Source organism: Protomyctophum parallelum (assembly GCF_964188405.1).
Source record: "Protomyctophum parallelum genome assembly, chromosome: 13".
In the NCBI taxonomy this organism is placed as follows: domain Eukaryota; kingdom Metazoa; phylum Chordata; class Actinopteri; order Myctophiformes; family Myctophidae; genus Protomyctophum; species Protomyctophum parallelum.
The window spans coordinates 21,437,636-21,463,939 of record NC_139708.1 but is presented as its reverse complement, the minus strand read 5'-3'; the positions used below and the strand labels follow the sequence as shown (position 1 = coordinate 21,463,939).

At 42.8% G+C, this 26,304-nt stretch overlaps 3 protein-coding genes across 3 annotated transcripts in view; 2 read left to right on the top strand and 1 right to left on the bottom strand.

The window, feature by feature from the left end:
- zc3h7a (zinc finger CCCH-type containing 7A) overlaps nt 1-14,378 on the bottom strand; it is a 33,944-nt gene extending 19,566 nt beyond the window's left edge. The window contains exons 1-2 of the mRNA XM_083779700.1: nt 14,243-14,378; nt 2,552-2,655 (exon numbers count right to left, since the gene is read on the bottom strand). Coding sequence (XP_083635826.1) covers nt 2,552-2,619 — 68 coding nt within the window. The 5' untranslated portion in view covers nt 2,620-2,655; nt 14,243-14,378. The remainder of the gene's footprint in view (nt 1-2,551; nt 2,656-14,242) is intronic.
- LOC310868419 (ATP-dependent DNA helicase PIF1-like) lies at nt 10,919-12,401 on the top strand. Its single transcript, XM_083778868.1, has 2 exons — nt 10,919-10,999; nt 11,216-12,401. The coding sequence occupies exons 1-2, from the start codon at nt 10,921-10,923 to the stop codon at nt 12,211-12,213; spliced, it is 1,077 nt and encodes a 358-aa protein (XP_083634994.1). The 5' UTR covers nt 10,919-10,920; the 3' UTR covers nt 12,214-12,401.
- A 5,492-nt stretch (nt 14,379-19,870) lies between the features above and the next one.
- On the top strand, nt 19,871-22,763 carry pla2g10 (phospholipase A2 group X). The gene is made up of 4 exons (XM_083779466.1): nt 19,871-20,035; nt 20,694-20,865; nt 21,516-21,622; nt 22,578-22,763. The coding sequence occupies exons 1-4, from the start codon at nt 19,999-20,001 to the stop codon at nt 22,724-22,726; spliced, it is 465 nt and encodes a 154-aa protein (XP_083635592.1). The 5' UTR covers nt 19,871-19,998; the 3' UTR covers nt 22,727-22,763.
- Nucleotides 22,764-26,304: the final 3,541 nt, after the last annotated feature.

Sequence of the window (26,304 nt, the reverse complement as noted above, 5' to 3'; positions counted from 1 at the left end):
TATTTTCTCTGCCCCCAAATTAAGATGGTTTCAAGAAATACAAAACAGGAAAGTCAGACCTAACATTATGATTTCAGCAGGCTCTGTACATAAGGGGAACATATTGATGCCCATCAGGTTCTATGTTACCGCCTAACCCTAAGGTAAGTAGGGAACATAGAACCCGGGGAACATGGAACATAGGGATGCATTACTCATAGTCTTTGTTTTCTGACGACCGGGTGGCTACGTGTTTGAACCAGAAACACGATATGACATCTTCATGTGTGTTGCCGGAACAAATGAGTCTGCTGAACCAACCAAACGAAGCTATGAGAAAGTGAACCAGAAAGAGAAACGAAATGCCACCATCTGGAAACTCAAGACTATAGAAATTCTCTGAGCCCATTCCTTTGTACAGATTCCTAAGGAGGCCTAGCCTGGGCAGCATTCCTTTTCGGGTTTATATCTACGGTCATGATGAAAATGATGATATCGCTACGTCATGTTGTAGTGTTGTTTTGTAGTCATCAGGCAGGAACAATCAATCGGAACTTCCTTTTCCCTCAAACCGATTTTTCTCATTAAAAGCCACAGGCTACGAGAGCTTTTACTGTAATTCTTCCGGTTTGAAGGAAAAGGAAGTTCTGATTGATTGTTTGATGACTACAAAACAGTACTACAACATGACGTAGCAATATCCTCCGCTCCAGACCGGTTCACACAGCGATTTTGTAACAGAGACCAGGCTTTCCTCCGAGGTGGAAAGCCTGGTGAGGTGAGGTCTTCTGTGGCCCAACGTGACACAATGCATAGTAAAACATTATGCCATTTAATTTACACATAGCATAAATGTAATCTTAAAAACACAATATTATGCTATTTTCTTTATAAATACATCTGTCTCACAGCTAATGTTGTAAAATTATGATGTGCCTTAATTACGTTTTATGTATGTATAATGTCGTATGTATAATTTATCTTCTGTAATGAATGCACCAATTGTGTCACTTCTTGCATCAGATTGTCTTCTGTATTTAAATGCAATCTAGCAATCTCAATCTACGCAGAGGACGTCATTTTCCTTCTATTAGTTTGTGTGGTTTTGATTAGAAACTGTCAAATCTCTGAATAAAACGAACATAAACAAAGCATATAACCTGTTGGCCTACCTATAGGTAATAGGCTTGCAAATCTGCAAATTGGGTCAGGAAAGCATTCTCGTGACAATAAGTGCCACGTTTGGTCTGTTTTTCCAAGTACAGTCTCAAACTCAATGTAGGCTAATGATCCAACTAACTAAGCCTGGAACTAGTGCAGCACGATACTTGCTCAAATGTGAATCTCAATCTTCTTGAGATCACGATGCTCACGATTAAAAAGAAATGTCCATGAAAATATGTATTGTCTGTAGTTGCTGAACATTACTACATTCAAAGTGTGGTACCTGGAGCCAACTACTGTGGCTTTAAACAGACATCAAAGTACTTGACTTAAACTCTCTTAAAGTCTCTTTCTTGTAGCAAAAACATAAGACTAACTAAAATGAATTGGACGGTCAACTAGTGCTGCACCGTTCTTGCTCAAATTTAGAAATGAGATTGCATAGGTGTCTGAATCTAGATCTCAATCTTTCTTAGATTAATTGTGCAGCACTACCTGGAACTCATACTGCAAAAGTGATCTAATAAGACGTCATAACTTCAGGGACAGCTGTCCATTTGTGCTGATGAATACTTGCTGTCTTTACTAATGCTAGAAATAAATAGTCTTCTGTTTTGAAGGAACAGACCTTTTTCCTCAGGAGGCATTTTGACACGTGGTGTCATGGTTAAACACAGCTCATTGTAATAACTTAATTAATTCTGGGTATACTTCATTTAGGTCAGTGGTTTGTAACCAAATGGACCCTTATTAGTTATTTAACTTTTGAAAGTGTAAAATCATTGTTAAACATCTGCATAACTTACAGTACAATAAGTCAACATAATTAGAGAATGGAATCGTGGACAAAATCCTATCCAATGATAACAAAATTCTTTAGTTTTGGGTCAGTAAATCTATAGATCTCATCAAATGGTGGTCCGTGGCTCAAATGCTGAAAAACATAATGGGCCTCGATATGAAAAGGGTTGAAAACCACTGATTCAGGGGTCACTGTGTGCCTGCATGGACAACTCATGTACTGTTAACTTTATGCTGGCACACAGAAACCCCTACAGTAAACAAATTAAATGGACCACCAGGCCAGCTAATGTCATTGGCTTCAGATGCGTTTACCTTTCTAATCTATGGCGTGTCAAAATGTCACAACTTAATAAATAAGCATCCCCATTTTCTTCTCACAAATCTGATTAGGTTTAATAACAGTGCACACAGTGAAATCCTCTGTATTGATTTGTAATGTCCATCCATTTGTAGTGTGTACTAATGTAACAGTAAGAGAACAACCAAATGTAACCCGTATGGTTATTATTAAAAAATATATAATAATCAGCGTAAAATGAACACGGAGGGTTTCAGTACTGTGTGGAGCAGCAGGTGACAAGCCGCATTCAAGAAGAAAACTTACTGAATGAACTGTAGTCCTTTCTGTATCTCATGCCAACGACTCCGTCTGTCCTGACACGCTCCAGACATGTTTGCGTGTTGATATCAGGTCCTGGGAGTCAGTACCTACAATATTGACATAAATGACAACTGTTCACCGTCTCTTGGAAAAGAATAATTAAACATCTGCCATCTACAGCGTAAAAGGTTTTTTTTTTTTAAGTCAACTTCAACTTATCAATTATTACACACAAAATATTTATGGACTGTCTAACGACCCATCGAGTGAAGTGAAGGTGGGGTTTGTTTACACATACAGAAATGTAACCAAATTGGTCCTTGAGGAGTTTCCCAGCTAAATGAACATTTCGATCATGTTTCATGCTAGAAGTTAGCTGTGACATGATCAAACTGTTCATTTTGACAATGACAGGAGGAGACAATAACAACAGAAACAAGTCCACAGGACTTCTTTTTGGTTTTGTTATCCTTTTAGCCCAAATGTCGTTACATTTGCATTTCTGTCTAGGGTAATCAATCAAGACTAATCAGATGGTAGAGGTTTCACTCTGCATTATCTCCCCATTTACAAAATGCAGTACAATGCGATACGATAGTGTACAGTAGATGACGAATTCTAAATCTAATCAGCAACCAAAATCATCTTTTATCGGGGTCCCTGGCACAAAATATTTTCAAATAAGCTCAGGGTTCTTGACATACTAATGTGGGAGAAGCACTGATCTACATTAAGAGTGAACCTGAGGCTGAGGATTTTACTGCTTATAGAGTAGACTGTATAACTAGCTCTGGTCCATATAGCCTTCTAGCTGCTTCGATTCTGCCCTGCAAGCATTAGAGCTATGGACCAGAGCTAACTGTCTAACCAACAACATATTTAATAGTTTCTTGCAACTTAAATACTACAATCTGATCTGGTGTATAAATAAATGTAACCAAATTGACCGGTTAGGCTACTCTCAGACTTGGGAGTCAGTTGAAATAAACCAACAAAAATTACTGAAAGATATTAATATTTACAACATGATAAAGTGACTCTTGATAACGTCTCTGCTTCCGCATTCGGCTAGACAGTGACGACATTTCCCAATAAGAGTATCACGAAAGTGTCTGTCTGAATAAAAAAAATTTTAAAGCCAATAATAATAAAGATTATCAGTGTTGTATACGTGTTTGCGAGATTCAATAACGTCCACTCCAGCACAGCGGTGCCAGTGACAGTACATCAAACTATAATTCACCGAATGTCTGAGTGTGTGTGACTGTGAGTGTGTGTGTGTCCGACCGCATTTTATCTCCTCATTATCTCCTCATTGCCTGCACCAATCGCTCCCACTTTTCACACAGGCATTGACCATATGAATATGGAGGGCGTGACGGAGCCCTTTTTTCGATTTGACACATTAATGATTATTAATTAATTTATTAGTGAATTAACCTCGCACCCTCACACACCTCCGCCCCTTAGCGACACCTGCATCACAGGCCACCGTTCTCACCGTTACCCCACTGGCATGCTTCCTCTAGCTACCGCCGCAACACAACAAAGAGTGCCCTATACAATTTGGCGCCGCGTGTGTGTGTGTGTGTTGATCTGCTCCACACACACCACCTCAGGCCCCTCCCCATCTGGCTACTGTCCTTTGCATGGACAGGCGAATGAGGGTTGAGGCGAACACTCCACCTTAGTAACAGTAGCCTACGCATCGATTCGACACAATTACTACATACATCAAACAACATGCCACGAACAAAACGACCATCACTTTCACTTTCTGGAAGCTGCAATGCAAAGCGTCAGTGTCTCACTCGCGCTCCTGCCCGTACCAACAACAACCAGTCCACCACTAACGCAACAGGTAAGCATTCCGTCTCATGTTGCTTCTTTGCTTGCATGCCTGTGTATCGAACAAGTTACCTCACAATTTACTTCACGCACGCACTACCCGTGTACATTAACTGCAAAGCGTATTCCACTCAGGACCGCAGGCATGACAAAATCCCCACCCCCCGTGTGTGTGTGTGTGTGTGTGTGTGTGCGATAAAATCCACGTAAGAATCTTTGTACTATTAACAATAACACAGTCTGACGGGCGCCACCATCTTGCTCAGAGAGAGCGCTGAGTAGTGAGCGGAGCGCTGCGAGCGCAGCCTGTAGACCAGAGCCGTTTAGAGAGAGAGAGTGACGACAACAACCCGTGTACATTAACTGCAAAGCGTATTCCACTCAGGACCGCAGGCATGACAAAATCTCCACCCCGTGTGTGTGTGTGTGCGATAAAATCCACGTAAGAATCTTTGTACTATTTGTAACAACATAGTCTGACGGGCGCCACCATCTTGCTCAGAGAGAGCGCTGAGTAGTGAGCGGAGCGCTGCGCTGCGAGCGCAGCCTGTAGACCAGAGCCGTTTAGAGAGAGAGAGTGACGACAACATACCGTTCAGTGACCCATGAAGCTCCGTGAATAAACAGTGAACGGGGTTGTCGCAACTCTCTCCTCTACACGGCGCTGCAGCCTCCGACAGAAAGACGGGAACATTGTTGAGCATAAACGGAGTATACCCGATTTAATGGGAAACACATTGTGTAACAAACGCCGACACTGTTGTATGTTGTGTGTTGTGGACCGGTGCCATCACAGATTAACATGCCGCCCCCCCACCCCCCCCCCGAAAAAGAAGTGCCAAAGCCAACTGCAGGGCAACAGAAAATACTAGCAACCCTATTTTCTAAATCTAACATCATCATCTGCTAATGATGATGATGTGTGCTGCTGTTCACAGCCTACCTCCTTTATTAACAGTTAAAACTGGCAGAATTATTATAGATTTCATATAGCCAAAATAATATGTAGTATGAATGTTTATTTATTTATTTTATTTTAATTTATTTTGCTACCTTTAGTTATAATAATAATTTCTTCTTCGTTTTCTACATGAATATAACCACAGTATAACCATATAAAATGAAATTGGAGTTAAATGCTGCAATTTATAAAAATGGCAAAATATGTTAAACGTCGCTGAAGTGGGACTCACCTTTGTCCCTGTGTGTGTGTGTGTGTGTGTGTGTCGTAAAATGCATAGTGTCACTTATCTGCTAAGCAGGAAGGTCAAAACCCCCAGGTGGTCTATTTTAAGACCCTAAAGATAATATCAGATCAAATATCACTCAAAATAATTTGGAATCACTGTCTTCTCAGCCATAGATTGACTTCCTGCCTGTGGAGGGTGGAACAATTGATATGCAAATAGACTTCAGTTCAAGGCATAGCAAGGCACCACTGTTACGTTCTTAGCTTACACATGTGATGATGACTACTTCTATCTATGTGATGTATTGCCAATGTGTGTGACTGCATGTGCAACTATCAGCACATTGAAATGTAAGGGAAGATCGAGATAGTGTGTGTGTGTGTGTGTGTGTACCAGTGTCACACCTCCCCCACTCCCCTGCTGTATGTGTGTGTGTGTGTGTGTGTGTGTGACTGCATGTGCAACTATCAGCACATTGAAATGTAAGGGAAGATCGAGATAGTGTGTGTGTGTGTGTGTGTGTGTGTGTGTGTGTGTGTGTGTGTGTACCAGTGTCACACCTCCCCCACTCCCCTGCTGTGTGTGTGTGTGTGTTTGTGTGTGTGTTTGTGTGTGTCATTGCCCACACATTGCCCAGAAACTACTCTCCTTCTCCCAGTCAAATTGTATATACCGTACTACATGTATCACATTACCTTCCTTCCACAGATGACATGTTCTCATTACTTCTCATAACACAATATTTACATTTCATCCCTACCTTCTCAGGTCAGCACCATGCGGACAGTCACCACACAACGACACACTTCCCCTCATTGGAAAGGCCTCTGGCCACAGGTAACTACTCCTCTTATCCCCTGTACTGCATTTTTGCTACTAAACTCATTCACAACATAACCATAAAATATGTCATCATGCACACAACTCTCTCCATCACTATTAATAACTCATGAATGCTACACATTTCAGAACCTGCTGACTTCAAAGGCGACCCTAACCCATCCACCACCAGTGCTACTGCTCCTCCCCGTGCCCCAAATACACAAACTAGACCAAAGCGGAAAACCAAGTTCAGCACAAAAAAGAAAAAGAAAAAAATGAACCCCACAACAACCCCAAACACTGTTTCACTTGACACGCAAAGGCGTGCTAGGACAAACGCACAACAACAAGCTCGCACAGCAGAAACACCTGCCGAACGTCACCGCCGTCTACATGCTGAAGCTACTTCAAGAGCTACTGCTCGCGCAGCTGAAACACCTGACCAACATGAGCGCCGTCGACGTGCTGCTACTACTGCACAAGCTACTGCCCGCGCAGCTGAAACACCTGCCCAACATGAGCGCCGTCGACGTGCTGCTACTACTGCACAAGCTACTGCCCGCGCAGCTGAAACACCTGACCAACATGAGCGCCGTCTACGTGCTGCTAATACTGCACAAGCTACTGCCCGCGCAGCTGAAACACCTGCCCAACATGAGCGCCGTCGACGTGCTGCTACTACTGCACAAGCTACTGCCTGCGCAGCTGAAACACCTGCCCAACATGAGCGCCGTCGACGTGCTGCTACTACTGCACAAGCTACTGCCCGCGCAGCTGAAACACCTGGCCAACATGAGCGCCGTCAACGTGCTGCTACTACTGCACAAGCTACTGCCCGCGCAGCTGAAACACCTGCCCAACATGAGCGCCGTCGACGTGCTGCTACTACTGCACAAGCTACTGCCCGCGCAGCTGAAACACCTGCCCAACATGACCACCGGCAGCGTGTTGACACTACTGCACACGCTACTGCACGCGCAGCACTGTACTCTCAGAGGTTGGCTCAAACAACGCAACAAGGACGTCGCACAGCATGTCCTGATGACATGCAATACTTTGATGAGACTCTGTATGATGCCACACACACACTCGGCACAGTCAGCCTTTTCGAATGCTCCAAGTGCTCAGCATGTGGCGCATATTGTTGGAAAGAGGAGAGACCAGGATTCTGCTGTTCCAATGGTCGTGTCGATCTCCGTTACGACCCTGACAGCCCCAAACCAGGTTCAATCCCTCCCAAACCTCCACAGACCATCAGAGAATTATTTCTAAACCCACAGTTTGTGCGAGATGCCAGAAGGTACAACAACGCTCTGGCTATGGCCTCCATTGGAATGACACAACCCCAACCAGAACCTGGCTTCAACCCAACCCTGCGTATTCAAGGCAAGATGTATCATACAATTGGCCCTCTACTTCCTGAATCCGATTCTGCTATACCCTGTTTTGCACAAATCTATGTGCATGATCCACAACATGAACTACGCAACCGCAGAGCACACCATTCGAACCAAAACCTCGACGAACACCTACTGGAACAAGCACAGGCAGCTTTGCACAACTGTAACCCTCTCATACAACAGTTTAAAACAGCTGCAGAACTTGCTGCTAAAGATCCTGCTACAGAGATGTACATCAACCTCAGTGCCAACGCTCCACGGAACATCCACCCAGGTTTGTAACTCACAACACTTTCACATTCGCTACACCACTCCACATGACACTACACATCCTTGATCACAATATCGCAAATACAACCTTTCACAGACATTACTACAGCTACTATACTCATTCCAGAGACAATTTTCACAACACCCTCCCCCCTCTCCACACAGGTACAGTCAACCTCCCAAGTGGCACAGACATTGCTGTCATTGTTCCAGGAGCTACAGAAAACCAACAGTTTGGACCCATCGACGTACAGATACAACTTCGGAGTGGTGGGCCAAAGCGGATCCACCCTCTTCACCCACTCTATGATCCCCTCAGTTATGTACTGCTCTACCCTGAAGGCAACTATGGCTATCATCTCGCACTCAATCAACGACTACCTGGTGGTCGACAGGGGATCACTGCCACAGACTTCTATCGCTACCATCTTCAACTACGTGACCCAGCAACTCACTTCAATTTGTTCCTCCGTGCAGGTACTTCACATAACACATATATGTAATGTACCTAATTCCACACTTACAACTACGCAGTACAATACCTCCATTCACATACCCTCATTCCACATATTTTGCATTTGCCTCCACCCTAAGCCCTGCATTTACAACATGACATTGTCTTACATTTACTATTTTTCTTACAGGGAAACTGAGCCAACAGTTTGTATGTGATCAGCAAGTGAAAATTGAGGGCCAGAGACTAAAATTCATGCGCAAAAATCAGAAGACACTCAAAGCAGAAAAGTACAAATGTGTACAAGATGCCATTGCATCTGATGAAGCCATCCTTCCAGGAAGGATCACAATACTACCCTCTACTCTCTACGGATCACCACGTTGGTATACACACCAGTTCCAAGACGCAATGGCTATCGTTCGTGAAAAAGGAAAACCGGATTTATTCATCACTATGACCTGTAATCCAAAATGGAAGGAAATAACCCAGTCACTTCTGCCAGGCCAACAGCCTCACGACCGCCCTGACATCATTGCACGGGTCTTCCACATGAAGTGGAACGCGATGATCAACGACGTATATAACCAACAAATCTTTGGTCGTGTAGATGCATATGTCACAGTCAAAGAAACACAAAAACGCGGACTCCCACATGCACATGCACTGTTCACGCTGCTTCCTGCTGACAAGCCTCGCGTCCCTGCTGACATTGACCGCATTGTATCCGCCGAAATCCCCGATGCCACCACTAACCCTACACTGCATCGTGTGATCGCCAATAACATGATACATGGACCATGTGGTGCACTGAACATGACTTCTTCCTGTATGGACAAGGGCAAGTGCACAAAAGGATTCCCAAAAGAATACAGGACAGACACAGCCATGTCTGAGAGCTCCTACCCTTTATATAGGCGTCGAGAAGAAACACATGGAGCACCAGGCTGTTCGTTTTTGAAGACTGGCAGGGGTGGCATACAATTCCTCATCACCAACCAGTGGGTTGTTCCATTTAACCCATACCTATCTCTCAGATATGAGGCTCATATCAATGTTGAGGTCGTGTGCTCTGTCACTGCAGTCAAGTATCTCTACAAATACATTGACAAAGGTCCCGACGTATGCATGGTCAGTGTTGATCGCTATGATGAAATCACACAATATGAGGTGGCACGCTACATCACTGCCTCTGAAGCTTTCTGGAGGATTTATGACTTCCCTATCCAAAAGAAATATCCACCTGTTGAACAATTGGCAATCCATTTGGAAGGAGAGCAACTCATCACCTTCAACAATGACGAAGATGCCCAGGCCCTCATTGATTCCGGACCACCGCGTACAACTCTCACAGCCTACTTCACAGCAATGCAAGATAATCCTGATAAGAGACACATCACTTACCCAGACGTCTTCAAGCATTTCTCCTTCACCAACAAGACGTTCAAGCGCAGGAAACAGAGAAGGAGTGGTGGTCATAACCAAGACCAACTGGCTGACACAATTGGGCGCATTCCTGTACTTGCCTTTACTCCTCACAACACTGACCTGTACTTCATGCGGATGTTGCTCTACCGTGTTCAAGGTCCAACCTGCTACAACGACCTTCGCTCTGTTAATGGAGTTGTGCATGACACATACGCTGCTGCCTGCATTGCACGAGGCATCTGTGAGGATGACCATGAAGTAGACATGGTTATGGAAGAAGCAGCATTGGTTGCATTTGGCCCTAAGCTACGTGAGATCTTCGCACACATACTCATATTTGTACTAAGGAAAGACCACATTCAATTCTGGCAAAGACACAACCATTCCATTTCAGAAGACCTCACACATGCTGCAGGCCTTACCGAACCAAATGACAACATACTCAACCAGGTACTTTTGGAGATTCAGCAGCATCTTGAACGATATGGATATGACCTCACTATCAACTTCAATCTCCCTCAGCCAAATCGTGATCTCATTCGACAAACCGAACCCCATGACATCCGACATGAGACACAACACAATGTTCCTGAGCTGCAGCGTTACATTGATGCAACACAACACCTTCTAAATGACAAACAGAGAGCAGTTGCAGATTGTGTCCTGGAAAGTGTTCAGAACAACCGTGGCAAGCTTATTGCACTTGATGCAAGTGGGGGTACTGGAAAGACCTTCACACTTACCTTCATCCTTAAATCTGTGCGTGCAGATGGAAAAGTAGCCCTTGCAACAGCCTCAAGTGGAATTGCTGCAACATTACTTCCAAAAGGAACCACCTTTCACAGCCGCACCAAGTGTCCCATTGTACTCACAGAGGAGTCAATGTGTGCTATCGGTACTACGTCCAGTACAGCAGAGCTCATCCGTCGGTGCTCTCTCTTCGTCATTGATGAGGTGTCCATGATGGATCGCCGTGCTGTTGAAGCTGCCGACCGCACATTCCGGAAACTCAGGGACTGTCCTAACTCACCATTTGGAGGTAAGACTTCATTCAAACGTATACACTTTATTACTGTACATTCTGACGGCATGAATGACTATATTGTGGCCTTTTTATGTACAACAATAACAGCTGCCAACACCTTTGCCAGCCAATCTTCATTACAAGACAAACACAACTACAAAAGAAACACAATATAGTATCACTTCCATAATAATTGTCTATAATGCAGCAACTTTGTTATTACACTCTCAGGTATTACCACCATCTTCAGTGGAGACTGGCGCCAGATCCTACCAGTCGTTCCCCATGGCACACGACCTCAGATAATTTCACGATGCCTGAAGAGTTCCCCTCTCTGGAACCATGTTCAAACCATGAAACTCACCAACAACATGCGCATAACACATGCAACAGCAGGGAGCATGGAAGATGACACTTTGTTCCACCAGTTTCTGCTTGATCTGGGCGAGGGGAACATCCCCACTATTCAGGATAAGGGAGAATTTACAGTCACAATAATGGATCGCTTTCTCATGCCAGGATCAACTCTGCACGAAATGGTCGACTGGGTATTTCACAACCTTGCACACAATATGACCGACCATCAGTGGCTTTGTGAGAGAGCAATCCTCTGCCCAACCAATGCAGAAGTGGACACAGTCAATCAATACATTGCCCACAAATTCCCAGGTCAGGAGCACATCTTCCACAGTGTGGATTCTGTGGAACAACATGACAACCATCAGTACCCAGTGGAATTCCTCAACACACTTTGTCCATCAGGCATGCCACCACATCGCCTGTCACTGAAGGTCGGCATGATCATAATGCTACTGCGAAACTTTGACACAGTACATGGCCATTGCAATGGCTCACGCTACATCCTGAAGCAAGTCCGCCCACATCTTCTCCTAGCAGAGCTGGTAACTGGGGTCCATGCCGGCGCCCAGCTACTCATCCCTAGGATACCTTTCTCACCGTCTGAGAATATGTTCCCCTTCACACTCACCCGCAAACAGTTTCCTGTACGCCCTTGCTTTGCCATGACTGTTAACAAGTCACAAGGTCAGTCACTGTCACGAGTGGGTGTATACTCTGTGAAAGACTTCTTTTCACATGGACAACTCTATGTGGCAGCAAGCAGAGTTGGCAACCCCCAGCAACTCCGAATCTTGCTAATCAATGAGGAGGACAACACCAAACGTACCGACATGAACAATGTTGTATACAAAGAAATATTAACACATTGACCATCAAACTGAACTGCTGAACATTTCCTCTTTCACTGGGCCAAGCCACATACATAATAACCACATTTGCCCATGAAACTACCGGTATATACATACATAAATGCAATTACTACACTACTAACATGACAATGACTGTTTGACACTTTCAGTTCTATATATGACTATGATGTACTGTTTTTCCATTTCCAGTGAACAAGTCTATATTAAAGCAATTCTTCCTCAAAATACATATATCAATAATATGATCTATTACATCACATTACCCACACTGTACATTTGGGAATACCTGTGCGACAGTCCATACTTTCTATGCTGCATGTCAAACTGGGGTCTTTCATACTTTTCAAATGGGGGTCTGTGGGCTAATAAGTGTACATTTTACAGTCCTAGCCATGAAAACATTTCCCTACCATGCATTTATACAAATACTGTCGATTCCTTCATTTGACTTGAGATAAAAGGTTAACGTGAGTTTTGTTTCTGACTGTTTTCTGCTTGCTTATTTAGGCTATTTTCATTACATTCCCTTTATCAATCGTATCCTAAGAGGAGATCATTCACAACCCGTGATATAAATAATTCGTAGCAGTGATAGCGATATCTGACCGTTACATATGGTCAGATATTACATACAACAAACATGCCACGAAGAAAATGTTATCTCCTTCCTGAAGGTAGCAGATATGGTGTACCAGCATACAATAAAGTAACATTCATCTTAATTTAATTAATTTGCGTTACAATAAAAAACATCTCCCCGCTGATCACGTGTCACCACCAGTGAAATGCATGTTGGGACAGACACACATTAATACTGGGACACATTTCTCTGCGCAACAGACCCACACGGGAAAAACAACTTGGACCCAGATACTACTAGCTACTCTTGCGTCAGTCGACATAACTTCTTCTTTGGGAAGCATCGCAGCCAACGCGCGGGTTGCGTGGCACAGGCACCTGAAAGCCAGCTCTGACAGTTCTGATGGGGGCATGTTAACGTGAACGAAAAAATTCAATAACTTCCATTTATAGACAGAATATCACCACCAAATTTACATCACACATCAATGGTGTACTTATGATTGTACTACAGCATTTCCTTATTAAACTTACGTTTAATTAGCCTACTTTTGTGCCCAACCCAACTTCACAACACCATCTGTAAACAACCGCCCCCCCCCTATCACATTACCCACACTGAACATCATTTGCTGTTCATATATTCAGAACGGGTAAGGACTAGTGGTACAGTAACACATGACAGTTAACACACACGTGTTAACAAAACGGCAACGGTCAAAGAGAAGTACCCCGTTTTGGTATGAACTATGAACACGTGTTCTAAGCTGTCCACTGACCAACTGTAATAATCACCAAGTAACGTTCATCACGTCGTTACTGTCAATTTCCCTGTAACGTTGCTCTCTTCCTGATAGCTAACATGCTAAAATGCTATCGTTAGCTTCCCCTGCTTCACCTACCACCTTTATATATTTATTTATAATAACGTATGCGAGCCCGACAACAGTTTAACAGCCATTTTCTTTAATCGGAAATAAAAAACTAAAAAACTTAGTTTATTGTTATTATTTCCCCCCTTTCCCTTCAGAACAGAACAGCAGCTGGGCTCGAGTGAAGTGTAGTGTTAACGTAGGGCTGATGTTTAGCTGCTCTGACAATCATGTGTGTTAATTAAAAACACTGCTTGTGTTTGTTGTTTGTGACCGTCGTCTCCGATAATAATAACGACACATTATGATGTGATATAAAGTTGACAGCTTAGTATTTATTCCGGCGGCACACCCGGTGGTTTCCTGCCTCGCTTGATGTGTGTTCTTATGCTGCTGTTCTAGGAAGTAACGTTAACAAAGCGAAGGCATGTTGTCTCTGACTGGACTGTGTGTGTGTCTTTCTTTCTTCTCCCAAGTTAGTATCACAACCAACCAACGCTAAACAATGGCCCGGGCCAAACAGTCAGAAAGGACACGAACCGGGGACACATGATATGGACCAGAATCACAATACTCACATGAATGGATCGCAACGTCTGATAGTGTGCCGTATAACATGCGCTATCCGTGGGGAAACTGGGCGCAATCCGTGTGTCTTTTTTAGCTCAAAGTGTTGTAGCCAGGCTAGGCTAGCTGCTAATGTAGACGTGCTGCTTCTGTCGCTAAAGGCCGCGCTTCTCCTCCGTTTTTCTTCTCGTGACAGATTTGAGCGTCTCCCGCTGCGTTACTGCCCCTGACTGGTGCTGTGGTGAAAGTGCAGTAAATTACAGGAAATGTGACTATCATGATAATATCATTCATCATTGTCATGTCATGATGTCAGTCATGTCAAGTCATGTCATTATGATATTATGAAAATGTCACATTTTCTAATCTAACTAAATGCACCAAGTCTCTGTGTTTGTGTGTAGGTGTGTGTAATCCAAGTATAACGCGAGAACCGTTCGCCCCACCGACTTCAAATTTGACACACATGTTCCACCCCACCACAGGGGTGCAGTGCCCGGGGCCGAATCAGTCGGACCCACGGTTGTCCTGAACCGCCCCCAAAAGGCCTCTGCCCAGGCTCTGTAGAGCTAGGGCCCCTGCCCAGTGTCCATACAGTATATGGAGCTGGCCTGTTCTGACATCATTCTGACGTCTGCATAGACATTCCTGACAAAGAACTCCATATATATTGGCCAGTGCCCAACGGGCACCGCTGTAGATGTTCCAAAGGGCACCACTCTAGTATCTAGTATCTATGCACCACGTCTCTGTCTCTCTCTATATGTACGTCTGTAATGCACATGACGTAACTCAAAAACCGTTCGCCCCACCGACTTCAAATTCCACACTCCACACTCCACAGAACATCCCACTCCACTGACACATGCCTCCTCTATTTGAGCGATCACATCAAACACGAGGTGGATGCTGGAAAATACTGTGGCATGGTCATGCTGGACCTCCAAAAGGCTTTTGACACCGTGAACCACTCCATACTGGTTAACAAGCTTAAAGCTATTGGTTTTGATAGCACATCAGTGAGCTGGATGCAATCCTACCTGGAGGGGAGAGAACAGATGGTGGAGGTGAACGGAACACTGTCCCCTCCCCTCCCAGTGAGCTGTGGCGTCCCACAAGGAAGCATACTAGGGCCTTTACTGTTCCTAATTTATGTTAATGACATGACTTCAGCTTGTGACTGCAACTTGTTCCTGTTCGCAGATGACTCAGCACTGCTGGTCTCGGACAGGAACAAACTGCAGGTTGAAAAGACCCTCAGCTCTGAACTCGGTAGAATCTGCACCTGGCTCGCTGATAACAAACTATCCTAACACCTGGGAAAAACTGAATCCATCCTCTTCGGATCAAATAGTAAACTCAGCAAGGCAGATGGCTTCTTGGTTAGAGTGGGTGACAATATTATCACACGAAAAGATCAAATTACCTACCTAGGTTCCATCCTGGAGGCCAATCTTTCCGGTGATAAAATGGCCACCAACGTAATCAAAAAAGTCAATCAAAGAACAAGATTCCTTTACAGGATCTCCTCACTGGTCAGCAAAAACACCTTGAAGACCTTAACAGGAGCCCTCGTACAAGGTTTCTTTGACTATGCATCCACCTCTTGGTACCACAGCACCTCAAAGGCCCTTAAAACAAGGCTCCAGACCTCCCAAAACAAACTGGTCAGGCTCCTACTTGGCCTCACCCCACGAACCCACCTCACCCCTGCCCACTTTGACAGGCTGGGATGGCTTAGGGTCGACGACAGAGTACAGCATCTTGCAATGGGTCTGGTCCACAAGATTCGATACACCACCAAGATACCCATGTACCTGTCTAAATACTTCCTTAATGTAAACAAAGTCCACACCCACAACACCAGAGGGAGTGCAACAAACCATGTACAACCCAGATTCGGCACAAACAAGGGACTAAATTATTTTCGCTCCTATGCCACCAAAATGTGGAACGCCCTACCAACAGTCATTAAGACATGTGAATCCCTTGACTCCTTCAAAACCGCTCTCAAAGGGCACCTACGGATGGCTGCAATTCGAAACTGGCCTCTGTAAAATCTGAATCCCCCCCACCCCCCCATTTTCCCTCACTGTATATTGTATCTTTTCCCTTTTTTGCTTCCCATATGATGAATTCCTGTTCTGTTCTTTAGCTACATAGAAATGTCTATTTGTATGTCTCTAAATGTTTGTATGTCTTTAAATGTTTTGATGAATTGAACAATGTGGACCCTGTTGTAAACAAGTGTAATGCTGGCCCAGGCCGTAGCGTAACGGTCTGGGCACCGGACTGGTGATCCAGTCGCGGTGTGCCGCGGGTTCGACTTCCGAACCCGACACGGCCTTTACCGCATGTCATCCCCCCATCTCTCTCCCGTTTCCTGTCAGCCTACTATCTGTCCCTTAAAAAATCAATAAAAGGCGTAAGCCGCAAAAAAATATCTTTAAAAAAAAAAGAAAAACAAGTGTAATGCTTAATTGGGTCGTCCACTCACAGTTGACAGTCTTTGTATTGAGTTTGTGCTTAAAATGTACTGTAAATTACAAACTGTTAATAAATATTTCAATCAATCAATCAAAACTCCCACAGGGAGTACAGTGCCTGGTGCCAAGTTGGTTGGACCCACGGTTGTCCAGAATCGCCACAAAAGGCCAGGCTCTGGACAGGGCCCCTGCCCAGGCTCCATATATGGAGCTGGCCTGTTCTGACATCACAAATTTGTTCTGACATCTGCATAGACTCCATATTGCCTGACAAATAACTCATATATGGGAATAAAGGGACACAGAGAGACAGATACAGAAATCTCCATATACAGTATGAGCATAAAAGAGACACAGACAGATGGGTGGAACGGGTATACTCTGACACTGGTACAACAGGTATTGCATAGCCAGGTGGGGCATAGATCTCCAACTTCCATCGTTACCTACTCAGTGCTCTACAGCCGGGCACCAGTCTAGTTAAACAATTTTTAAGTTTCACTGTTTTGTATCTGAAACAATGATGGATTATAGTGAGGAGAGGGCAAGCCCTCTGGAAAACAAAAAGAAAGGAATTGAGGACCCCAATGGAAACAAGCCAAGAATACGCTTTCTTGGATTCTATCAATCAATCAACCTGATATTATGCACTGGAAAGAGACAACCAAAAGCAAAGCAAAGTGGAATGCTATTTAGCCCTAAATAGAGACGTATGCATTGGCTGAATACCTGAGCACTGTGAATGACCAAAACTAAGGAAAGCCTTGACTAGGTACAGACTCAGTGAACACAGCCTTGCAATATAGAGAAAGGCCACAGACAGATCTCACTCCCAATGGACACTGTCACTGTACACAAAATGTGGAAACAGAACTACACTTTTTAACCACCTGCCCACTATACCAAGACATCAGAGACATGAGATACCCACAGGTTACATCAGGGGTATTCAACTGGCGGCACGCAGGTCAAATGCGGCGCGCCCGCTAGTGGCCCTTGGGAACAATGTTTTGTTTTGTTTTTCAGAGAGAGAGAGCCAATGAAAGTTACAGGTATGGTACGTGCAATATGAAGTGTGAGATTATCATAATGACAATAATCCTTAATCATATTCAAGGGCTTTTGGAGAGGAATGAGACAGGCACAAGTTACTTTAGACTAGAGTACTGCTGGTGTGTGTGTGTGTGTGTGTGTGTGTGTGTGTGTGTGTGTGTGTGTGTGTGTGTGTGTGTGTGTGTGTGTGTGTGTGTGTGTGTGTGTGTGTGTGTGTGTGTGTGTGTGTGTGTGTGTGAGTTGAACAATCTGTGTGAGTTCTATTTTCATCAACAAATGGAAAGAAAGGCTGCCTGGTTGTAAATTCCCACTTCTTGTTCAAAAGCTGCTTATTCATTTTCTCTGACCATATAGACCAATGTGGAATCTCTTGTCTTTATTCATTTGATTGTAGCCTAGCAATTTCTGTTACATTCAGTGTTCCTATATTCATTAAAGAGGTTGCAAGAATGGCCACCAATGCAAGAGAAAAGGCCATTTTACCACTATAATTTTGCCTAATTTAGCCCAAGTCCCCCAAAAGAAGACGGGTGTAGACCCACATCTAAAAATATTCCTAAGTACCACATCCTTGTAAAATTACACAGGAAATCCTGCGAACTGTAATAGTCCTATATTTGAAGAAGGAAAAAAATCACAAGCACGGTACAGTATACATAGCCACGGAAACCTAGGGGTGCTGCGGATGCAACACTTCCATAGGTACCGTTCCCCTCATGCAGGAGGTTGAGAATGACTGCCATCTGTCCACTGTTTACTTTACGCAAGGCAGCTATCCTCATTGAGTGAACTGGTTGTTTACAACATGACACAGAAACAAATTTCTGATTTCTTTGGTGGGCCTAAATCAAAGAAAAGCATAGAAGCACCCCCTGGTCAAAAATAACCACCTCTGCTTCAGTAGCCTATACCAGTCATGCCAGGGTGTGCGCTTTGACAATGAACATTCAGATGATGCAGTAATACCAGTAAAATACTCCAGTAAAGTAAATTAATGAATGAATAAGACAAACATAAAAAGTCCATAGACTTGGCTGACACATGACGTCACAGGGGGGGGGGGGGGGGGGGGGGGCTTAAAGCAAACATTAAAAAGTCCATAGACTTGGCTGTCACATCACAAAAGGTCTGACAAAAATAGCTCAGAACTGAACTTAAGTACAGTACTTACTACAGTAAATTTGCATAGTTACTTTACATCACTAAGTAATAGGCCGCTATACCAATTGCATTGTTTTGTGTACATATTAATGGTGTGAACATGAAGGATGAAGATAGGTCGATGTCAATGTCGCTTTGCATCCTTTATGGTGCAGAAATACCAACAGCAACCACTTTATACAAAATCAAATTTATATAACAACATAAACACAACATAAACACAAAGTTTGGGTACTACTACTAAGTAAGGTAAGTTTGACACATGCTTTCAGCCACACTGACACTCAACTTTCTTAGTAGTGTTAGTAGTATAATTGTTGCCGTAGTAGGGATTATGTCTGACCCCTTTTCACCCATGGCCTCTTTTGTTCAACCATACAGTAGTATAATAACATCTAGATTCTGGGCCTTGCACACTGCATGGAATGTCTGGAATCTCAGAACTCCTTTTATCTGAAGTATGGCTCATTAACCTGCACTGACATTATTGAATTACCTTACCAGACATTGTTAGATACATTTTCTTTCCATAATTCTAATATCTAATATTTAAGGAAGTGACTGATGTGTTATATCTCTATAGACCAAATAATCATGACCTCACCAAAACAAAACATGTAGACCTATACAGTATGTCCAGCAGAGCATAGCATCGGAGCAGTATATTCATGAACTCTATTTCTGGTATGTTGACAAATTAACATACTGTAACTAATGTTCTGGATACTTTATTTTATATTATGAAAATGACATTCTATGTTTGTTTACAAACATTCAAACTTTCTGATCTCAGTGATTAGCTGGTCTAAGGTTATTAGGAGAAGTTGGTACTCCTCTCTCCTCATCTGTCCCTAGGGGGCGCACCCAACACTTTGAGAAACACTGGATTAGCCTATAGTGTGAACAGGCCAATGGAGGGAGTGATGCACAGGAGATTATTCAAGACAGAGTCTAAAAAAAGCCATGCACTGAATGCCTACACTCACTAGAGGAGCGGAGGCAAACCGTGCTGTAGTACAAGGCAAACAGTAGAACTTCCGTTGGAGCTCGACTGCCTGTTGCACATCATGACAGGATTGTATTGGATAGTTCTTCTTTTCTCTGGTAAGTTGCTTATTACTATAGGTAGGCTAGTATCTAATTTACTGATAGACTGGGTAGGTCATTCCATTGTATTTAACCAAGAATTGTTTATCCTTAAAAAGATTAATATTGCATATTCATAATATGCTCTCATAAAGTCATACAGTATATTGTATTGTACAATTATACATGTACATTGCTCTTTCCAAGTGTTTCTATGTTAATAACTATTTACATGAACTCTTAACACTTATCTTAAATTTATGTGTATATTTCCTTCAGAAAGATTAATTAAATTCCAGACCATTACTAGATCTGGTTTAGGTTTTTTGCAAGGGCATAATTTTGTATCTATATATTTTAGCCTATACTAGTGTATCTTTGTGTGTGTCTGTGTGATAGTATAAAGTCACACCAATAGCAGAGTTGTGTTCACCATCATATCAAAGTAACTGAGACACTGCTTTTGTGATACTCTAAATTCTGTTGCAACTAAAATTGCACCAAACCCACCCCTCCACTCCCGTTGTCAAATAATTCAAAACAAAAGAAGTGATGGATAGACCTATATCACACGGGTTCACACAAAGTGGACGTAAATAGACCGTGTTTATGTGTTTATGCACTGACGTTTGAGTTTCTTTCCCCTCTGTCATTTTTTTATTTGTTTCCTTCATAGTGGGCATGGCCTCTGTGGCCAAACACAGATCTACTCCACGAACTAAAAGAGGTTTACTGGAACTCGCAGGAGCCATCAAGTGCAGCACTGGGAGATCTGCCCTGTCTTATATGATGTACGGCTGCTACTGCGGGCTGGGGGGACAAGGATGGCCAAGAGATAGGGCAGACTGGTGAGGAAACAGGTTCTGAATTGCATGGCAGCACCAGAAATAGTGCGAACACATTGTACCAGGCGTGTGATGATTTGGTCACGACTCATTTTCTTCTGCAAAATTCAAACAATAACAATAAGGAGAGGATGCCTCATTATGTGTGTGATGACTCAGTGCAACAAAGTAAACAATAAATCACTACAGGAATCGCCTATACTTAGTGTCTTCCCAGCTCAATGGATGTCCCACTTTTGTGTTCCCACTATTTCCGGTTCTGAATTGCATGGCAGCACCAGAAATAGTGCGAACACATTGTACCAGGCGTGTGATGAGTGGGAAAGGCCCAAAACCCTGGATTCAAATTCCACACCCAAATCCTAATTACCGTCTCCTTCTTTTCCTTCCTAACCACAGGCATCAGCCCTCGCAAACCATTTCAATGTTAACTATCTGTTTTGCTAACTCAAGTGGTCTTTCCATTCCTTCAAAAGAGACATGTTGTAATTTAAATCTCAGCACTATGACTTTCCATCACATCAAATGTCAAACTATTCTCTTGTTATGTGACATACATTTTGGTCTAGCCAAAGTGGTTGTTGTGTTATTCAGTCTGTTTTGACCTTCATAACGGATACAGCTACATTTAACACTACAATCATATGCTGTAGGTGTTGTCATAAGCATGACTGCTGTTATGGAGATGCAGAACTGGCTGGCTGTGAAACCAAGATGTACAGGTATCACTGGACGTGTGAAGACAATAAGGCTGAGTGTGGTAATTTTATTTTGTATTATTCAATACAATCTCCAAAGTGCTGCAACACAGGGTGAAATTAAGAATCAACATAAAAGCAAATGTATTATTTCTTGTGTGACTGTACAAGCACCCATGTTCTTTATAAGACAAGATGGTTGCACAGGGAGCCGTTTATAACCCACATTTAATGGTAATCTGGTGGTAATTTTAAGCTATACGAAGTGCTACTGTAATTATGAATAATAACAGCCATAATAAGGCTTATACTACTTAGTTAAGTACCCACTAGAAAATATAATTTGTGGAAGATGTTCTCAAAAAGGTTCCCTTTAAAGGACCACCATCTTCATATACTACTGTAGGTCCTTACTAATAATCATGATAAAATGGCACGATTCTTTTCTACTCAGTCTGTGTCTCACAGGAGGGCTGTGGGCAGTTTAGAAACCAATTTCCAGTGACATCATCATTAGGCAGATCTTTTTTTAGATTTTCATTATCGTGAGAACGATGGCTTCCATTTTCGCATTGCAACTTTTCAGGAATAGAAAGCCTGCAGTTTCTACTAGCTTGGATTCCCTATCAATGATGTCACTGGAAGACGGTTTATGAACTGCCCAGTGCCCACAGCCCTCCTATGAGACACAGACGAGTAGAAAAACATTGCGCCATTTTTTCATGATTATTAGTGAGGACCTATTATATAAAGATAGGTTGAAAAGTGGTGAAGTGGTCCTTTAAGCTCAAAGCTATGGCGTATATTATGCTTGGGATGTTTGACAGTAAGGCATCAGAATGAGTCATCGCCAGTCCATTTCACAATGGGATGACATACAAACATAAAAACCTACACATGTACTGTGCAGTCAGTATATGATTGTGCTGTTTCCTGTAATCAGCGAGAATACTTGCTCTTTAACCATCAGCCAGTCACCAAAAGAACGTACATGTTAACTCTCTTTCTTCATTCCAGATGATCTTAAGGACAAGTGTGAAAAGCTGCTCTGCAAGTGTGACAGGGAGGCTGCCAAATGCCTAAGAAAGGCACCGTTCATTCAGAAATATGCCCTGTGGCCAGACTTCCTCTGCGGCTATGACCATCCAACATGTAATATTTACTGACACAATAAATGTACACATTTTCTTCTCTAGCGATTGAGCTGGTGTGTTAAGTCTGCTATATGAATCATGTTTTTAACTACGAAGCAGGGTTTCCCAAATACATATTTTTAGATTGGGTGCCAGTTCAGAGTAAAAAACTGTGGGGAGGTGCACGGACTGCACTCACACGCACGCATGCACAAATGCAAGCAAGCACACACACACACACACACACACACACACACACACACACACACACACACACACACACACACACACACACACACACACACACACACACACACACACACACACACACACACACACACACACACACACACACACACACACACATTGATTGATTGATTGAAAACTTTCTTGAAAATTAATTCAAAAGGATACAGACACAAGAAAGCCGTTAGGCTTGTTTCCGTTGTGGTCCTTTTGGGGAAAGGGGACATGGGGAGTACCAAAACAAAACAGACAAAAACAAAATACCCTTTGTATTTTGCCCTGACCCTGTTCCTTTTAGGGAAGGGGGCAGGAGACAAAGACATAACAAGAAACAAAAACACAGAAAAAGGTAAAAGAAACCCAACCAATAACCACCCACACACACACACACACACACACACACACACACGTGCACGGACACACACACACACACAATGACATTATGTGCTTGGGCTATCGGCTATCACAAAATGCCGAATTCTCTGTGGAATATCTTTCGGACCCAATATGAGCTATTATTGTGTTTGGTAGCATTGCTTATAACATCATTATTATTATTAATATTAATATTTTTAAAGTCCTGCCCTCCCTAATAATTACAAATTGAGGCAGGAAAAGCAAATACAAAATAATAATATTATTTTCTTCATATTTTGGGATTGCATATATTCACAGAGCACCCAAATGTATACACTCATTTTAAACCCTATATACTTCACGGGTAACCCCCTGATAGCTCTATGCGCCCTTATTCTCCCCCTGAAATATCGTTGCCAAAATCGTTGTGACGAGTTGTGAGCTTGTAGATCTGCTATTATTGCTCCAGAATAAGAATGCTGCAGCCAGGTTCATGTTCCCTGCTATGTTGGGTGAAGTACTACTACACTATACACCTGACTACCCTATTGTCTTGTAGAATAAGCTCACGTTCCTCCGTTTGGAAGCTGGATAAAGCTCACTTTGGCACAGATGACATGAGTGTAGGTTGTATTAGCTCAGGAATTAAACCCTCAGGCAATGGTATGAACAAATACAGCACATCCCCAGGTGTTAAAGGAGATACATAGTACATGATGCATTGTGAGACAAGGATCCTGACAGTCTGTAGCCTACTACAATCTGTGTAGTAGGCACGCGCACACACACACACACACACACACGCACACACACACACATACACACACACACACACACACACACACACACACACACACACACACACACACACACACACACACACACACACACAAGAATCTTTCTTAGCCATGGCAACAGGAGCCCTTGAGAATGACCCTTTGTTGCAAATAAATACCTATTTCCTCCTGATTAAAATGTGATATGTGATACAGCATATAAGTTCCCTTACTTTCAGGAAAATATACAAGAGAATTATAACAGTAGTTTCCTCCGTCTTCTCGGAAACTCAGTCGAGACTGAAGATTAGATGTTGACCAGCAAGGGACAGATCAGGTATCTGGTCCTAACAATAGCATTATTGTCTCCTGAAACATATAGCTGAGCCTTATAGTTCTGGAGTCTTCCAGTGCTCCAATATTGTAGACAAAATGTTACTTTTCTTTTAAATAATAATAGCCTAATGGTATTTTATTGTGCTTGTCTATTGAACTTTTAATTGTAAACATTGTATGTACTATTTGATAAAATTCCACTTAGATGACATGTGAACTTGGTAACGGCATGCTCATGGTTTGTATTTTATTTGGCATATTTACTCCTGCCACTTCCATATCTTGATGATGTATTGAATAGTGTGTATAACATGATGTAATGTCTGCACTGTAGAAATATTTTCCTTTTGTGACACAATATGATTAAAACATGAAATGAAACACCAAGGGTATAAGTCTGCATTTATAATGAGCATATTGAGAGTACAGTACAGTGACTTGAAACAGGGGTCAGAAGTAAACAGCAGTACGGGCAGTGTTAGTAGCATGAACAGGTTGAACAGGTTGTTTTGAGGTGTAAATACAGGGAAGGTTGTTCCAGTCAAATGGAATGACATGTGTCCGGTTTCAGAGAATATTCTTCTGGGAATAGCAAAGTAGGGATGTAGAGTATTTCTAAGTGGGTATGGGGATGTATATAGTACCAGTGACTGTTTCAGGTATGGGGGGCAGTTGAAGTGCACACATTTAAATAAGAATTGCTACCAGTGAAGCTGTCTTCTTGCCTTAGGCTGCAGCCAGTCCCCTATATGTCCATATATATGCATGTTATTGTCATCAGTATACTGTATCCCCATATGGGCATGCGGCAGGGTTGTGTTACAGTATGTCTCAGTCAGAGTGACAGGCCTCAGGCCCACCCACCCATTAGCCAATTTTAATATCATCATCATTATCATCATCATCACAAAATAGATTTCAAGATACCTTTCACTACTATACCTACAAGGCCCTCAACAACCAGGCTCTCCGACCTGCTATAGACAAATTCACAGAGGGGTGCCCTGGGCGCGGCCATTACTGAGGTGTAATCCATGGAGCAGGTGCTCCGTAGGCCAGGTGTAGCTAATCAGTGCTGCTGTGCTTAATAGTACACACAGTTTAATGGCCGCACCCAGGCAAGCCTCTGTGAATTTGTCTATACCTTTCTGAACTCCTCCAATGCCAAAGAAACAAACCTGGAGTGGGGTAACCGCTCTCCTGACTGTATGCCTGCCTCACCCATATATGCAATTCAATTCAATTAGCATTTATTGTCTCCGAGGAGAAATTTGTCTTGGGCACCAAGAGACAGCGTTATACATTACATACAGTACACAATACAGGTCATACCCATTCTCAGAGTATACCCGTTGCCCGTCTATGTCTGACGGTGTCTTGTTATAATGCCCATTAAGTTTTACATGGAGATCTCTGTGTCTGTCTGTCGTCTGTCTGTCTGTCTGTCTAAACTTTTAAGCCAATTTCCAATACTTTTACTTCTACTCCACTACATCTCAGAGGTAAATATTGATTGTACTTCTACTCCACTACATTTATTTGAAAACTTTAGTTACTAATTACTTTGTAGATTATTATTAGGAATAGGATTAGGATTATTATTACAAAACATAGGTAGGCTATACATTAACCACTTCAGCCCCATACACATTTCGACCATTTGAAAATAGTAGATCTACAAGCTCACAATGCACTACATTTGAAAACTTGAAATGGGATATTCTGCACAATGAGTAGTTTTACTTTTGGTACTTTAAGTGCATTTTGATGACAATACTTTTGTACTTTTAATCAAGTAGGCTACATTTAGAATGTTTGACTTTTCCTTAGGCTAGTTCTACATTGCAGTATTGATACTTTTACAAACTTTTAAAACATTTGAGTAGGCTACTTTTT

What these genes read in the sequence shown, in the direction of transcription:
- LOC310868419 (XM_083778868.1), top strand. Translation starts at nt 10,921, where the DNA reads ATGATGGATCGCCGTGCTGTTGAAGCTGCCGACCGCACATTCCGGAAA. An exon ending in TCCTAACTCACCATTTGGAG is followed by an intron (nt 11,000 to 11,215) that starts GTAAGACTTCAT and finishes TTACACTCTCAG; the next exon opens with GTATTACCACCATCTTCAGT.
- pla2g10 (XM_083779466.1), top strand. Translation starts at nt 19,999, where the DNA reads ATGACAGGATTGTATTGGATAGTTCTTCTTTTCTCTG. An exon ending in CCAAGAGATAGGGCAGACTG is followed by an intron (nt 20,866 to 21,515) that starts GTGAGGAAACAG and finishes CATATGCTGTAG; the next exon opens with GTGTTGTCATAAGCATGACT. An exon ending in AGACAATAAGGCTGAGTGTG is followed by an intron (nt 21,623 to 22,577) that starts GTAATTTTATTT and finishes TCTTCATTCCAG; the next exon opens with ATGATCTTAAGGACAAGTGT.